Source organism: Eufriesea mexicana, unplaced genomic scaffold, assembly GCF_001483705.2.
Source record: "Eufriesea mexicana isolate 0111107269 unplaced genomic scaffold, ASM148370v2 scaffold933, whole genome shotgun sequence".
Classification (NCBI taxonomy): domain Eukaryota; kingdom Metazoa; phylum Arthropoda; class Insecta; order Hymenoptera; family Apidae; genus Eufriesea; species Eufriesea mexicana.
In genome coordinates this window covers 67,113-85,579 of record NW_016909064.1, presented here as the reverse complement: position 1 = coordinate 85,579, position 18,467 = coordinate 67,113, and the positions used below count along the sequence as shown (strand labels likewise).

Sequence of the window (18,467 nt, the reverse complement as noted above, 5' to 3'; positions counted from 1 at the left end):
AATTAGAAAAAAACGAAGCTAAAGAAGCAATGAACGAGATGAAAAGAAAAAAAAACACGAGATTTTGTCGGGAACTGAATCAGGTATACGATTCCCAACTGTTTCTACATATGCTACAAAATTTTACAAATCCGGATCCTCCTATAGCTGTCTCGTCTTTGTACTCTACCTGGTTATGCGAATCTAAGTAACTTCATATTTGTCAGGTATACAATCGCGTAAAAATTTACAATTATTACTTAGTCCAGCAATGTATAAAAAAGTATAATACATCAGTCTGGCCATTTGTTGACCAAAATACTTATCGATCTACACTGTTACTTATAATGTTTTATGCTTATTTTTTCTTTTTTCTCCTTTTTCTTCATTTCTATTCGCTTGTAGCAGTCATGGCTGCTCGAATCAATTATATGTAAAAAATTGCTCAAAAGGAAACTAGATGCATACTTCTCGTATTTACCTCGCATGTTAATTAAGATAAAAAAAGAAAAAAAAAAAGAAAGAAAAAAAATTAGATAATTCGGGCCCACATTTACAATTGTTATAAATGTAATTGTCGTCGATCTCTGCCTGTAGAAAATATTTGATACCACAATATTCCTTTTTTTTAGAAAATTTAGAGAAAAAATTCAAATACTGCAAAATACCAAATTAAATGGAATTCCATGGAAAAAAATCAAATAGTATATAAACGAATATATAGTTATTGAATTAAATGGAAATTCTAGAGTTTCATTAACATTTAATCCGAAGTAAAAAACATATAAGATGTAAATAAAATGAATTACTTTTGTATATTTGTTATTCTTTTATTTCTTCTTAAAAGGCTTGTGTATCAGTGATCTAGAGAATTATCTAGAAGCAAAGAGTTTTGATGTACAAATTATGATTATGATGGTTGCATGTAGCAAACCAGTATTCATAGAAAAATAGAAAAAAGTGTGACTTATAAAATAAATTCTATAGATTATAAAACTTCTAGATAATTCTCTTAATAGTCATTAATTTAGATACAAAAGTCTTTTATATTTCGTCAGTGAACCCTGTTATTCTATTGAAATGTATTCTCATTTACATATAAATTTGCTTTATACATCAATGGAAATGTCTTATAAAATAGAATAACAGGGTTATTGATTGTATTAAGAAGAAAAAAAGAAATTGTAGAGAAAAAGAATAGACTAGGAAACAACAGGAATATTTCTTCTGTATCAAGTATCTTCCCTAAAGCATTGTACTTGCCGATTTATCTATAGTTATAGATACGTACAAAATTAGTAATTTATAATTAGATCATAAACCTAAACTTAATCGATCTTAAGAAACGAGCTGTTTCCCGTGCCGGCTCTTAAAAGAAGAGGTGTTTTTCTTCGTGAAGTGGTCATAGGTTGATACACGTAATTCCCTTGTATCGCACCAGTTAATGTCTTTTGCCTTTTCGTATTAGAACTAAGCTCATATTCAAAAGCTTCTTGCTTTGAGATATTTAATTGCATATGTAACGATTCCTTATTGTCCTCAATATCAATTTCTTCATAAAGATGCTCGTGAATATCTAAATCACAATCTTGGCTACTCTCATCATAACTATCTGTTACTGAGTTTGCAGCTATATGACCATGAATAGATTCCTCGTACGTCGTACTTTCTTCAACTGCCTCATCACCTGAACTTTCTGTTTCCTCGGATACATCACCACTGCCGGCATACTTCATCTCACCTCTTTCAAGTAATTCTAAATGATCTGGATATATCATTGCCTTTTTGATAGCCAATGGATCTTTCCTAGACCACTTTTGTACTTCTTCATCCATCTTTGCCACTTTGGCTGGATTGATAGCCCACAGGCAACCTTTCCTCTGATTTCCATTTCCGGCAGGCTTTTCTATTTTCTCAAAACACTTGTTCAAAGATAAATTATGCCTGACAGAATTCTTCCAGCCGTTCGGTGCAGTTTTAAAGTATGGGAAATGCTCGCTGAAATAAAACATAAGCTATTATTTCTGATTTTTCTTTTTCTTGTTGTCTTTAAACAAGTATTTTTGAACAATTTAAAAAATTAAATTCTATTGAATTATTATATTTTATTAGTACCATTCTAAATTGTATAAGTATTGAAATAGAAATTGTTAATTTCAAAGCGTTATAGCAACAGTATGGCAACGAGTTACAACGAAGGGCAATGGAAGCTTGTTAAACAAAGAACAAGCCCCATATTTTCTATGGGGACTGTACCCCGGCATGCACCTGGTGTTCCAAGGGCCCCATACAAAATGGCAGCTTCCCCCTTGTGTAACTTGGGAATAAAGAAGGGAGGACAATACTTTTTCCCCTCGTGGGCCAAGTACCGGGGGGCTTCGACCAGCCCTTATCCTTCCGGCCAAATGGTCGAAAATAAGCGGCTGGCGACACATCGTTTGTCACATAGGAATCTACTCTATTGTACGTTACGTATCAAAAAAATGTTAATCACGCTTGAACTCTATCATACCGGTTTTCTTTTTTATAAATGTTCCTCCCCTCCTTCCCAAATTCAACTAAAATTTGCATTTTAAAATATTTCCTCTGATTTGAAAGTACTACATTCATAAGTTATTTTTGCTCTTTATAAAAAAAAAACAATTCATCTCCAGAACGTCATGTTCAAATTTTTCAACTTACCACATAAAATTATAGATTTCCGAAACAGGTAAAGAACCAGTCTGGCTATTTTTTAATGCCATTGCAATCAGACAGGAATATGAATAAGCCGGTTTAGGGTAAAGTTTGTCATCGTAATCTGACAGATCGAATTCTTTCTCCCTTTTCATTGTAGTGACAGTGGTAGCTCCTGGATTAACATGCACGTTGTTATTATAGATTTGTTTCCGCACGTGCTGCGGTGTCTGGTTGGGACTCTGTAGCACTTTAAAATTCTGAACCCTGATGCTGGGCATACTGTTTATTTTCGGGGTAGTCTGTGCCTTGGTATACTGAGGGGAGGTTGTTTTAGCGGCTGATATTGAAATCGTTTTTGACTTGGACGGTGTTACCGACTTTGAGACCTCCTGTTCATCCTCGGATTCTTCTTCCGTTTCTGTGATATCATTTTCATACTGTTCTGTCTCGGTATCATTTTCGATTTCATTATCTTGCTCATTCTCGTTCTCATTCTCGTTGTCGTTCTCATTTTCATTCTCGTTTTCGTTCTCATTCTCTGTGTAGCTACTACCCTCGTTCTCTGCATCCTCGTCGATGTCGATCTTTTCCTTTATATCTTTTTTGGGTGAAAACGAAAAGTGCCTTCTACTATTGTTTGGCGTAGGACTTCGGATTGCTATGTGAGGCATTACCGAGTTAGGGTTCACCATAATGGATGCTGCGTCGCTTCCGCTGAGGTCAAGATTAAAATTGCTGAAATCAAGGAATCAAGACGTCCTTTAAAATCATTTCCTTTCTGACAGAAAAAAAGATAATACACGATATTTTGATGGTATAAATAAGACACCTGTTCGAACTATTGCTGTTCCCATTGAGCAAACTGGTGGAACCAAACCATCCACTGAGATCGTTCTGGCATCCAATGGGATCATCATCCATTTCTAGAGTGGACATGTCGGTGAAATTGAAGCCCAGCTCCGTGTGTCCGCCGATAACACCCTCGATTTCGCATTTGATGTCGACATCGAGCATCTCTTGCAGCGATAGACTGTCCGTACCGAGATAGTAATCCATCGTGAGCCAAGGGTCCCTTGTCGGTCCCTGAACCAGCCCAGTACCGTGTCTACTCTCCGTATCCAACATTCACCTGACTGAAATATACGAAACACTAATTACAATTTTGTCATTTTTCTAATTATTTGTAAAATTATTTCTTTGATCAAAGACAATAAATATTCTTTGCCTCGGTGAATTATGATGGAAAATTATATTTTATAAGAAACGGTCAGCTGCAAATTTATCTTTCTTCTATCTATGTTCCAAAGAGGAGAAGAGAAAGAGAGCCAATCATTGACTGACCCTGGAAATTGCTTTATATCGTAACAGAGTTGAAATATCGCTTTCGTTAAAACTCCTATTTAAAACTTTTAGAATTTCTTAAATTCCTAAACCTCCTACAATTGGATGCACGAACTGTACTTTACAACTCGGGCCAGCAAGAATAGCGGTTGACACAACTAAGGAATTTGTAAAATATCACGTCATGGCATTAATTAAGGAAAATTACGGGTATAAAAGTCGAGCATACGTAATAAGCCTTCATGATCGATTATTCCGTCGCAATTAGTTACGCAATTAACGTCGTGATTGTACTGTGAAAATATCTAAACAGATGTAGATACATCCACAGATCAATTCGATACCATAACACCATAACAGAACAGTCTCCTGTGCTCCTTGTCAATAATACAGACCAAGCCAGCCCGCATATCTACCTCTATCTCTACGAAAAAGAAAAGAGCCCAATACCGTCGTTAATATTTTCTTCCGTACAGAAAATGAGTCGGGACATTTCGATGATTTTATCAGATCTAAGGATCATCCTCACGATCTCTTGTAGCAAGGCCAATAGATTCTCGACCGTGTCCGTACACGCGTGACCTCGCGTGCGCTCGCGTGTGTGCCGTGGTGTACACAGTGTGTACGAGCGCGCAACGAGGGTCTTGAACCCACAACCGGCTTGTGGGTGTGACTGACTCATAGTACTATAGTCGATTTACTATAGAACGCGTGGACTCGTAGTATGTGTCCTCCGTTCCCTCGCTCTTCTCTCCCAACCCCACTCTTGCTCATTTAACTATTCCACTCAGCCCCTCTTTGTCAGCTTCGTTCCGCACTGTCGAGCTATCCCCTATATCTCTCTCGCTCTCTCTCTCTCTCTCTCTCTCTCTCTCTCTTTCACCCCTCCTCCCTGCCAGCAGTTCCCCCTGTGTTCATTCTTTCTGTTCCATTCTCTGTCTCTGTCCAATTAACTTGTCCCATCCTTGTCTGGTTCAAGACTAGAAGGAACCCAGTCTGTTGTACTCTTTGATCCCCTCTTCGTTCAAAGCTCTTCTTCTCTTTCCACTATCCAGCACCGCGTGTTTTTATTTGCCAACTCTTTTTCCATGCGTTTCTTAGCACGTTTGATATCCCGTACGGGTTTTTCGCAGCTTTCTTGGTGCGTCTCTCTGCAGCCAATAATTATTTTCTTTGTCCTCCATCTCTCATATTGCTCTCCTACGTTGACAAATTTCAAAAGTTACTCTGATAAAACTCTGACGCTTCTATAAATTTGTAAAACATTACGTTTTATCATCAACGGCGGTACTCCATCTTCTTTCCCTCGGCGTCTTCCATTTCTATTCGTTTCCTTCTCGCATTCGATGGTGTTCTCCGTCGCGAAGAATCCCCTGCCCCCATCCTCTTCTAACCGACGTGTTTCTCTTCAGTCTCTGGTGGTTTGACGAGCTCGAGAAACGAAGCTCGAGCGTGGCCTACCGAACAGACTACTTAACTTGAGTTCACGTATATACATAACCTATAACTAGCGCGCTGCAGCAACCGAATCGTCAGCTAACTGTAACGCACGAAACCGAAATTAATTACGGATATACAGTTTCTTACGTGTAGATCCAAAGATCTCGAAATTCGAGATTCGAAAATTTTTTCAAAATAGTTCTGGGTGAAATTATCGTTGAATCTGAAACACGTTACAGGACGAGTATAATAAAAATCGTCTTTGCCGTTCAATCGAAATGCTGCTCTAAAAATACCAGTACAAAGTGAAAGAACTAGGCGGTCGAGTTATCGGTCGCGAAGAGGAGAAAAGAGAAGGACAAACAGAGAACTGACCCTGCTCGACGTAACTCCCATCGTGGAGTGGCCTTTACGCGCACGAGACATTCAAGTCTACGTGACTGAACGATATTCTTAGACATGCAAGCGTAATGGAACTTCGCTAGATGCACTTACACTTTGAGACTAGCCAGTTACGTTCCATCAGCTCCTAATACCCATACATGACTCTTATTAATATATCCGTGATAATTTTACACGCGAAATAAATTTACGAAAATTAAAATAATTCCTCGGGCTGGTTGCGAGTAAGAGGTTGTTTTCTCAGAAGCGGGGAATTCGCTTCACGTAAACGCTACTTCCAGCTACAAATGAGCTGCGCACGTTTACATCGCGAATTCCGTGAAATGTGCGGTTAGGTGCAATCGCGCGTGCACTACTTGGGTCATCCGCGATGAATATACAGAGCATCTGTTAACAAAATTTTCGCATCTTGCGATGCTGCAGCATAAACTAACTGGTCGATGAGAAAATGGAGCTGGAAAATGGGAAAAGAAGATGAGCAACGTCGGAGATGGGTCATCGACCTGTCGAGACCAACAAGCGGCAGCATTTATAAAACGATAAGTTAATCTCGCTAAATGAGTACCCTTCTTAAAAAGGAAAAAGAAAAAAGAAAAGAAAGAAAAATTGGAATTATAATTCTCATGGTACAGATTCGCCATATTTATTTATTTCGGACGAAAATAATTTAATCTCGAAATAAATTCTTTTGAAAATACAATTATAGGTTATGTTAAATAATACTATCACGTAAGATAATAGTGTATAATATTATACAATACTGTTAAATAATTTCTATTAATCATAAAAGGTACTTCGTTGTAGAGATATTGGAAGTCTCGTTGAACGTGATGATGTCAATGAGGATCGAATCTTCGTTTTCTTTTTTATTTTCCTTTCTGTCTTCAACGCGGCGAAGATAAATTAATCTCTGAATGGAAATTCCTGGGAAGACGAGAAAAAAGAGGAGAAACCGTGGGAGGGGCAGAAAAGAAAAACGAGGCAGACACGTTTGACGCAACCAGACACGATGGGCGCCAACATCGAGTGCACCGAACATTTTAGGCAGTGGCAGACTTGAAAACCGACGAAATTAAAACGGTCAAGGACCCAAGATTGTTATTCGTCGAGGACTTACGGGTAAAAGACCGATTTCACCAAAAATCCTCCTCGTCTTTAAATTCTTGCCATTGAAGTCATCAGCGGTCTGATGGGCAGACATGTCAGTGCCATTTTTGGCATCGCGTTGAATCTTTTGCTTAACTATCGGAAAATCGAGTTTCACGCATTTTCATTTATACATCGAAACACGTTTGCGAAGAACAGATGTACGATACATTGATAATATTAAATTGAATTATATACGTCAGGCCAAGAGAAGGCAGATTATGGATCAAAACTGACCCACCTTCGCTGACAGACTGTTGGAACGTTTCGTAGAAGAATGAGCAAGCAGTTTGATCAGAAGCAAACCCGGAGCTGGATTGAATAAGCGGTGATATTATGTATCACGGGTATCAATTGTTAAGAGATTTCTGTGGAGATACGCTCTTCAATGTCTTTGGCGAAAACTTGACCCAGGGATACGAAGAAGAAACAGCCTTGAAAAAGAATGTCCGCTTACCCGTAATAAAATCGTCGAGTATCAAATGGTCGTTCCCATTAGTCGTCGAGTAACAGGAGAAATTCGACGATCGAAGTCAAGCAAGATCAATTTTGGATCTACCAATTCCTCGACGGAATAACGACGAGAAGATCGTAAAGAGTCATTTCTGTACCACTAAAATGGAATTCCATAAAATATAACTAAAAATTCGCGTTAATTAAGATCGAATCTGCGGAATACCGTAAGCGTGTAATTTTATGCGTGGCCAATTGTGGAAAAAAAGGGTCGTCGAAAATTGTATCTCGTTCGTGCAACAGGATAATCTTTCTCCCTCGTTGCCTCTTCAAGCTCAAGTTCCGAGAAGGGTCCTTCAGCGATAGACGATCCTAAGACCCTGGAGCTATTCAACCTGAAATCCTTCGCAGGTCATAAAGGGCTCCTCTTTGTAGCTACCTCTATTTCATAGTAGTCGAACGATTCACAAGGTTTCCATCGAAGAGTTTAGTCTTATTCCCGGTCGATTTAGGCGACTTCCTGACTTCTGGAAGGTTATTTATGCTTTACACACTTCTGAACGTTTTGTGTAATTCTGTCGTAAATGAATATGAACGTAACACGGAGAGAAAACTTTCTAAAAATGATTATTATCCAACCTTCCGCGAAGATAATGAGGACTATTACGCATCGTCCACTTAGCAATAAAACAGGTACTTCTGAGTATCCATTTCCCAGCGATCAGGTACAACAAAGATTTCCGGGTTGTCCACTTTCATAATGATAATTAATTACTAGAAAATTAGAGCCACTACGAAGCTAGCCTACCGCTAGAAAAAGCAGGACATCTTAAACAGGAGACCTATTTCTCCATTTACATCGAGTAACCTCCACTAATTGCAGCACTAGGGTGCATATATTTGCACGTTTAGAAGGAAGATAATGGTCCCAGCAGGGCGTAAATGTGTAGCGTTGGCGGTTAAAGGGTTAAAAGAGCGGCAGCAACGTTGAAGTGACGTTACAACGTTATAAAACTCAACTCGAGCACGATAACTCCTCCGCGTTACAACAATCGACGAGATTTCCCTTTCACCGGGCTTTCGTAACTATGTGTGCGTGTACATGGGCGCAGCTGTGTTGCCTGGAACACCTGACGAAACGTCTGTGGCAAGACGATGCAATTGATAAACACCAAGGAGTGGGAGCAGCAGGAAGACCTGGCGAAGAAAGGGGAGAAGATCTGGTATTTCTTCCCTCTGGAAAAGCTCACCAGTTATGCAGCCTGACAGCCCAGTTTTGTACTTGTTAACCTCGAGATATCTAAAAGAAAATATGAATGTAAGAAACTGCGGTCTAGTACCTACGGGTAAGTCATCGAGCAAGTAGGAAAGAGGGTGGAGGTATTGTTCGAATTCGACTAGCCGTCAAGAACAAGTTTAGCCAACTTCTTTCCAACTGCTAAAACCAGTACCAGTAAAAAGAAGTTACAGATCGATGTCTAACCTCACAGATGTTGGCCGAGATAGAGAGAGACAAAGGGAGATAGAGAGATGTGGGGGGAAGTGAGAGTAACCTTTTCTAAAAAAGATTCTCTTGAAAACAGTTTCCTCTCGGTAATACGAGAAACTCATTGAGCAAATATTGGTTTTGAGGCACGCTCAAACAGCCAAAACGCGCCTTCTATGGGGCACGAACATGGGTTCCTCGACGTGGAAAGCGATCGCAGCTGCACGCGGCCCAATCGTAGGGAAGGAAAATATTTTGCAGAACGATTACCGCGAAGAAATGTAATAAATAAATTGCGCCTCGCCTAACGTTCACTAAAATTATCTCGAGTATCGTGCTTCTTTCGGTTTCCAAAAACGAAGAATTAGAGAAGAACATAATCAATTATAATAGACATTTCTAATTCTATTGCCTAATATGCCCCGACACCAACAATTAGCAAAACCGAATGAGACACTCGATATTCGACTGTATTGCTTTAATGAAGAACTGGACACGAATGACGATAGACGGAGCAGAGTGGAAAATGATTTTTATAAATATTGAGAGGAGGCAAAGTCGGCCAATCGACGGTGTAGGCTTGCGTGCACGTAAAACGGCGGGATTCTTTGTGATCGCTTCTCAAGAACCGGTTTGAATCGCGCAGAAGAGGGCTTATGAAGTGAGTCGAATGTGAATCGTGTTCGTCTAATAAATGGACTTTTGTCGACCAACTCGATAACAACGATCTACGAGCTTTCAGTCTACCGTAACACACCGCTGACACACATTAGAATTACATATTCCTTTCCAAATCTCTCATCGATCTACATGTTTCGTAATTTATATATTTCATTTGTACGTTTTACTAGCGCCCATACACTTTACGTAATGTTAAGTCGTGACAAATTTCAAGTAAAAACTATACTATTCTTTTTTTTCCAATGGAAGAAACACAGTTACAAACGCGTTTTATGCCGGGGCAATGCGAGTATAGCGTGATGCGTTAATTTACGATGCATACAGTTTTACGATGCAACAACTCGCTTATACAGTCGGGCAATTTACAGAGCACGAATCATTTTACGATTCGATCAGACGAGTCCTAACCAACGTTGTTTCTCTTATCCAATCTACTCTTAATATTCTACCGTGGCCCAGCCAAATAGAATTTTATTAATCATACCTCCTTCCTGTTATTACTTTTTCATTTACTTCTTTCGTTTGTTCTACTACTAAGTAGTACATTTATATTCAAAGATATCTCTGTTTCTCTGTCAGCCAGGTTGTTCGAGCCTCGAGGCAAATCGTGTACTAACATCGGCCATAAATTTGCAATGCCGAATACAGTTCGGTATGTTTTTATCCTTGCCCGGTATTACTCCTCGACGGCAGCCAGCTGCCGGGAGCAGTCAATTTCATTACGTGTCGTCGAACTCTGCAGCTGGATTTTCTTGCAGGCTCTCGTGCCCCTCTCATCGAGCTTTCTCCCCCTGTCGTTAGCGAAAATTCGACCTTCAACGCGTCTCTTCCAGCCGTCCTAGTCTCTGATAACTTTAAACTTCGTCCTCGATAACGATCACGATCGATCAGCTAAGGGATCAAGAACGAAAGTTACAGGCAAAATTCATAAGAGATAATGATACAATTACGAGCGATAGCGAAGAAAGTTTATACCAAAGAGATAACCAATTAAGGCACCTCATTGTACTCTTGAATCGGTGAAATTTTGGAACCCATGTCTCTCCCATTGTTTACCACGATTTCTCAAGCTGAACGCGTCCAGATAGGGGGCTCTTCTCTTTATCCCGTCTTGAGAACGTTCAGGTAGGCCAATAAGGATTCGAAAGCAGCGGAAAGCGAGCACTTTTCCCAGTCGAAGAAATACACTCGTCAAAAGGGATTGCCAGAGACCTCGAGGCGTTTTTGCGGTATTTGCAGGGTACTGGTGTAAAGCTGGCTGTCCCTTTGTTCTCGAAACTACCATTACAGGCAGGTAAGAAAAGAGTCGAAGCGTGTCGGACGGCGGAAGTCTTTCCTGGCAGGTAGCTACGAATTTTTAGCACCGGCTCAATTACTCGGGCTTTCTCATGCTTCGATACCCTATCCTTCTCCCTACTCTCTGCCCTTTATTAACTTTTTCCTCTACTTGACCCGTTTGCGGTGCAATCTTCAGATCGATGGCAGTGAACTTGGGGCTCTCGCTTGAAACGAAGAAACTCAAAATTAATCCAAGAAATTATCTCTCGCGATCGTGATGATCGCCTGAGAATTTTTCTCTATACGTTTAATAGAGAACGGAATAAAAGGGGAACTACCATGATGACGTTCCACGAGAACAACTCAACCTTTCAGCGTACACGGGGAACGTGTAAAGCACGTATACGTCGAACGTCGGTTTCACGGTCGTGAAAACACAAGACATCTCACGGCGGATCTTTTCCCATGGCCGCGGTGTGCTTACCGGCTAACTTCCTCAACGGGCCACACTTCCGCCGATAATGTTCGCGACCTGGACTCCGAGAGCCTCGACAATTTTACAATTTTTCCTCCTTCCTTTCTTCTTTGTCTTTTCTCTGTCGCTGTATGCAAATAGCTCGTGCAATTTTGCTCCTCTTTCTACGTTACGTGTCTCTGCAACTATCAGTCTGCTGGAATTATTTTACATTCCAATAAATTACGGGTATACGAGTATAAGATTGTACGAACGTGATTCAGGAACAATTTTGAGTATGGCTATTATTATCCAGAGCTTTTGTAACGATCGTCCGTAGTAACATTTGTATGCGAGATTTTATTGCGGCATCGAAACAATGCGAAATAGCTGGCGGGTTAATAGTATTCTTTGGCCAATAAGCGAATATCGGCGTTAGAGTGGCGAAAGGATTCACCGACGAATCGCATTGTTTCATCCGAGCGATTTCGTTTGGACTTTAAGATCTTCCCATTAACCTACGTGCGTCAGCCTTTCCACGAGAAAGTTGATGGATTTGTATATTTACTAACGTCCTTTGAATGTATAAGAAGTAACTAAAAGTATCGAAGGAACGACTCGTGTGGATCTTTTTCCTAATCGTAACGAAGTTTATGACTGTCTTACAGGTAATGATTGATAATAATGATCGAGCAAGTAATGCTCCTTATAATTCGATCATTCGACTACTGTGATATTTAACGCTACAACCTATAATGTATACCTAAGTATAGCGCACATAAATAATAGTAATTACACTGGTACGATGAAAATAAATAAGTATATGTGCCGATAATTATAATAATTTAAGTAAAAAATCCAAAATCTAAAGAAATAATTTTATTACTTATTTTGCGCTGCATTCATTGATATTGCAATAAAATAAAACTACGTTCGCAAAAATAACAGAAAAATGGAACCTTTACGGTAATTTTATAATATTGTGATTAATTTTATAATTTTTAATATATTTAAAACACGAAATTTGTAATATTTCAAATAGAAACGTATGTGACTTGGAAACCACTTTCATAATTACTGGAACACGCGTAATTACCTTTGTATTTAATAAAACTCAATATTAATTTTGCTAAAAGCAGTGGCACGTTTTCAGCAACTACAAAGTAAAAAATCAGGAGTCAGCCGTTTTAACTCTTTCGGCAGTTCTACGATTAAGAAATATCTGAAGGTATGATCGAAACAATCCACGTGGAGTGTTTTTTTTTTTCCTCTAAATGTAACGAAATTCGTGGGTTCTTTATTACGACAGTAAAGCGCTTGAGAAAGTGATGCTCTTTTCTTCGAGCTCTCTATTCGTTACGTAAGAGATAAAAAGTTTAAACAAGGCCACGTGAACAAGAACAGTGCCTAATGTGCGAACGAGTGTTATGCGCTGGACTCCAACAATGTCCTCCTTTTTAATTCCCCTTTGCTAGAAATATATCCTTTTGCCTCGATTTTTGGTATTGTATAGCCGAAGAATAAGGTATAATAGGGCGTCCTAACAAGTTGACCATGGGAACCTAAACCTAGGCCAGGTATCGAAATTTTTGGCCTCCAAAATTACTATTGGAATTTCTCTATTTCCTCAAGCAATGGGCTTCTTCCCTTTCATGGTTCGTCGGGGAATAACGTGACGAGAATATTTTTCGAAGACTTGGTTACCAGGTATTTCCTATCCTGTGAAAATTAATCCATACAGTTGTCTGTTAACTCAAAAAAATTAATCAAAATATTATTATATTACCTGAAGATCCAAAAATTGAACTCAAATTCAAGTCCATCGAGATCGTCTATATGCTGGTCTTAAATACGAATCATTAGAGAAGCCTTACCGAGAAGTAATAGATACGAGTACCCGCAGCCCGTTTCTCGGTACATACGTGTCCAAAGACTATTGTACGATTGGCAAAGAAAAAGGCAAAAAAAGGGAAATGTGAAAAGAAAAGGCTGAACGATTCGTATGAAAACGTTCGGAAAACATGCGAGTGAACTACAAACGGCATGTGGCAACGATGAGCGCTCATTTCCGGTGACATCATTTTCATGGCTGTGAAATAAATACTGAAGAACAGGCGCACGCGAATGCATACTTGATATCGAGTGGAACAACGTGAAAGTGTTCTACAGGCACACGAAGCTGACTGTACCGATCTAACCACGTGTTTCCTGATACAATTTTCGCGCTATGAAGCGGGAAGGATCGAGAGCACAGCTGGCTTCTTTTTCCTCTTGGATCCAGAGACTAACCAACGAGGTCAATCAGACGAGTAAAAAAAGAATAACGCGCAGAACTCTATAGCGAGACGAGAAGATGAACTGCTTCCTCCTGCGCAACATAATCTTCGCTTTCCTTATCTATCCGCAAAAAAGATATCACCTCCTAAACGGTGAAACACGCCTGTTTTACACCAATAATTCCACCTTGCGAGATATTCTTCAATTATTCCCTATTTTTTCTTCCCCTTTTTTGCGCCGATAGTACTCTATAATGCTGCAATTATACAATTTATCTTCCATAACAATGAGCAGTAATGTGAAGGCTGACTCAGCACACAATTACAAAGATTTACCTCCTCCATCATGTAGCTTCCCACTCTCTGGGAGCAATGTAACCAATCCTCCTTCTCTGTTCGTTGAAACTACGTATCTAAATCGAAGAGAAAAGTTAAAGAGAAGAAAAGGAAACACCCTGGGTGTTTTTTCCGAGTACCTGCAGGGATGCTAAATAACGTCGAGATTAACGGAGTGAATCCGATGAATTTGGTTGGCATTAAAACGATGAAGGGGCGTATCCACGAGTGCATAGAGAGAGCCGACAGTCTGGATCTTGCGATGGACCAACCGTAGAGATACAGTATAGCTGTGCTCTCCTCTCCTACCCGCGCTTTTCGCCGAGTATCGATCTGATATCCCTGCCGCCGGTCGACCAGTGTTTGCAAGAGAGCTATGAGCGTGTCTGCGCCCCACCATTGCTGCATACGTGTGCACGCTTACAGACGCGCGACAAAGCTGGCGCTGGTGGTGGGGAAGCTCGGTTCTTGCCTGCCGCAAGACAGTTTGAAAATGCACCGAGCCAGCCTTCCTTCCTGATACACACTTTTTAGCCTTGTCAATTGTCCAATCAATTCTAATTATTGGCGAAATATTTCCTACGATAATAAAGGAGAAAATTTAATGATTACAGTGTTACGTTGAGGTTATCTTGCGTCATAATTCTGTAACGAAACGATGCATAATATAGGAAGAAATTTATTACCAATTTCATGCGTAGACGTTAGGCAGAAATAGATGTCCGCGCAGACTGGTGATTTTTATAGTTGATATACTTCACACGGCACTGCACATCGACGGATAGGGAGACAGATCGAACGCGGGAACGTCACGTACACGTGGACGTGTGCCAGTGGCAAATTGGCGCGAAAAAAATATCTCTCTTAATTTATCACCGTGATTGTAGAGAATTACGCCGAAGACAAATTTATTTATAATTTTCGCAAGAGGTTAGAAAACATCGAGCACGGTAATGGCGGATCTGGTAATAATTGAAAAATAGAACAGTAAGGGTTCAAAATTGTAATAATTATTTTTCGATCTTCGATATGAAGTTCAAGCGTGCGATTTGATCGAAACTACTCTCTATTTGCAGCATTTTGCTTTCACCGAGGGAGCCGATTTAGTTTCCTGAAAAATTTCGCGTGTTGCGTCGAATGGCACGCAATCTGCATTCGACAAAGCGAATTTCTCTGCACATTCGTGAGCTACAAGTTGTTGCGTGTTGTAACACCAACATGGAACCGCTACGGAAGCGCAAAATCGATCCTTGATCTCGATTAGATTTAACCGCGATAGGACGGTCAGAGGCATCCTGTAAATTAAAACACGTCGAAACGAATAAATCTCGCATTCCGATAGCACTTGCGCGTTTACTAAACGTGCAACGTTAAATCCGTCGCGTTATCATCGCTTTAAAAAATTGCGTTACGAGAGTTCCGCTTGATAACCGTAGAAGAGTTGAAGCTATAAGTATCGCATGAAAGCGTAATTCACGAACTTTTTATTTTTTTTATTTTTTTTCACATCTTTTAAACCGACTTTCTAACGCGTCCGAGAGACACTCTCCCAGTTTCGTTGCTAAATAATAGCACGATTCAAATGTTCGCTTCAAACGATCCTTTGGTAAACAGAAAACGCGAAGTAAAGAAGCATTCAGACGCGTAATTACGATGTTCTAATAACTCACGAACATGGCTTCCGATTTACACATGGCGTATCTAATTTAAGAATTTTTAAACACCTTTCTACTGCTATATAAGAAATAAAATAATAACTAAGTTACAGTCGATTCCGTTCGTAATTATACTGTCGGATCGTAAAAATTGAGGAAAAAAAGAAAGAGAAAAAAAAAAGAAAGGAAGAAAAAATTACAAAATGGCCAGTCAGACACGACATGGAATCACGTCATGAAGAAACTTTTCTTTACCACGGTATACGAAAGTAGTAAATGAAAAAAGGTATTTATTGATGAGAGAGAAGGAACGCTCCTCAGTGACAAATAATCATTCGTGAACACGAAATATGGCGAGGTAAATTTCGGTCGAGCCTGTAGGATATTTCCTGTGGTGGGCATATGGCAAGGGGTAGGGTTCCCAGAAGGTTCCCACGGTCAATAGCTTTCGTGGCGGTGAGGCTTGAAAGTGCTCGAGGGGCCCTCCCTACTACTCGTTATTCGCAATATTTTCAAAAATCCTCTTCTGAGAACGATTCAACAAAAAACCAATATATCTCCCACGAACGGTACACTACGAACATTTACGAAAATGAAAATAAGTCGATTATAATTCGTAACGATGTGTTCCCCCTCCATAGCCTAAAAATCGATAGTTTATTTCCTATAGATCTTAATCCTCGTCGAAAATGGCCACTTTTAATTGCTACTCCCGTTATTGATTACTTGCCGTCAAGACGAGAGGGAAACTTTGGGCGAGCTACGTTAATTATTTTAAGCGTTAGGTTGCTCGTTATGATTATGAAAAATAACTTAATAATTCTGTGTTAATTATCATCATGTTCTTTAATAAAAATAATCGATAACTGCACGTAAACAAGGAGTCGTTTAGTTTGCTTATTAATTTTTAATTATCTTTGGTGATAATTTTTTTTTTCTACGACCTATACATAAACCGACATTATGCAATATTAATTAAAGTAGTAAATATCGATAATAATTTATTCACGTTTGACTCGAAATGAAATATGGAAATCACCGATTGTTTGATAAAATAATTATTTAAAATCAAATAGATTTCTTCAAGAAAAATAATTCGTTAAAATAAAAACTGGTACGAAAACTATTTTCGTACACAATTATTTCCCTTTATTTTTTATAAATACGACACTGAATCAAGATGACGATTCGCCGTATATATAAGTGCAAACGTGACATTGCATAGAGTGCATTGCGCGGCAAAACAATGGCTTTCATCACCGGAAATACATATTATATCAGTGATGTTTCCCGGTAATGTGCTCTCTTCCCGCCGAAAGTTATGTTGAGGTACATTCTCTCTACGATGAATCACTCATTCAGTTCGATTTGACACACGAGCGAACCCAGCGATTGTTTATTTTTATGGAGCGTTGTACGCTAATAAATAATTGCCATGGTGATATGCTCACGACCGCCTACGCCACCAAATCGACGAAGCGCGGCAAATGTATGAATCTCACAACTGATCGTGAATTTATTGTATCTAAAACGGCCTAAAAATACCGGCAACGCGCAGGGGCAAAAAAGATCACCGAACAATCCAATTGCTGACACATTAATCAAACACTATCAATCGTCATAGATAAACACGAATATGAACGTGGACGTATCATAATATGTGATAAACTTTGTACAACAGGAAAGGTAGGGAAAAAAAAATTCGCGTTCAAAGCGTCATGACTGCCCCCTTGTACCTTGACACTCGAAAGCTACGATGGCTCGGCGGGCCGGCAAAGAAGACGAAATATTTTTTCATGAATTTTCGGCAAGACTCGCGTGAACGGCACATAATAAAGCATAACAAGACCTACCGTGTGTTTGACAATCCTTAAAGCACGTCGTCCTCGCGGGCAAGCACCACTTTCACACATATATTTACAAGAGAATTATGCGATTTTTGGCAGCGACCATGTATAAACGGACACCGACACAAGGCCCCCTTTACGGAACTGAAGTAACGTTGACGGGAGGCTCATGAACAAAGACCACGCACGATTTCAAATCTCGTCCTGACGATTGGCCAGCTGCGGTCACGTGGCTTTGCCGTCCTCTCCTTATTGGCTGTTCAGTATGGGTTGCGAGGACATTTTAAACGATGTACTTATACACATGGCTGACAAAGGGATACGTACGAGGGATTTTTCTTTTCTATTTTTTTACAGAATTATGATTCCTATGAAAAATAACAATTTTTTACGAACAATTATTCGTTGAATCATTTATCGCGTCTATAGACACTATAGTATGCACGTTACGAATGACAGTAATAGCACATCTTTTCCCTTACCTTCCCCACTTCAAAATGGCCGAATCCAAACAATGCACGAAAAATCACTCACTGTCACTATATTTGAATATATTTTAATTTTGTTTTTGACTTAAAAAAATGTTTTCCTTTTTTATCTTTCCATGCAAGCAAAATATTTTACAACCTGTACTAACAGCGCGAAAATTCTTCATGACAGAAGGTCGAAAATATTGGACGAGTCCATCGTTCTAATAGAGAGGGGAGGACGGCAGTCCCGTTAAGAATGAACACAGCAATAATGGCGGGAATACACACACGTACACAAATTTACCGACTTTAACGTGAAAAAAAATATACAACACTGTCACCCTGCAAAATAGCGTTTTACGCACTATCTTGAATTAAATATTAATGAAACATACCATTACAATTGATTTTTTTACGGAATTTCGCACAGAATGTAAACTTTTACCACCGAGATCAATAGACGTTTTCTTATATCTATTTTCTCCGATATATTTGCTGCACTATGCATAAAATATATAATTACCACAGACATAGTTTTTGCTTT

General features: G+C 39.4%; 1 protein-coding gene across 1 annotated transcript; it reads right to left on the bottom strand.

Moving 5' to 3' along the window:
• Positions 1 to 1,307: 1,307 nt before the first annotated feature.
• On the bottom strand, positions 1,308 to 17,572 carry jumu (Forkhead box protein N4 jumeau). Its single transcript, XM_017899441.1, has 4 exons — positions 17,460 to 17,572; positions 3,488 to 3,791; positions 2,662 to 3,393; positions 1,308 to 1,977 (listed from the first exon to the last, which is right to left on the bottom strand). Exons 2-4 carry the CDS (start codon positions 3,781 to 3,783, stop codon positions 1,308 to 1,310), a joined length of 1,698 nt encoding a protein of 565 aa, XP_017754930.1. The 5' UTR covers positions 3,784 to 3,791; positions 17,460 to 17,572.
• Positions 17,573 to 18,467: the final 895 nt, after the last annotated feature.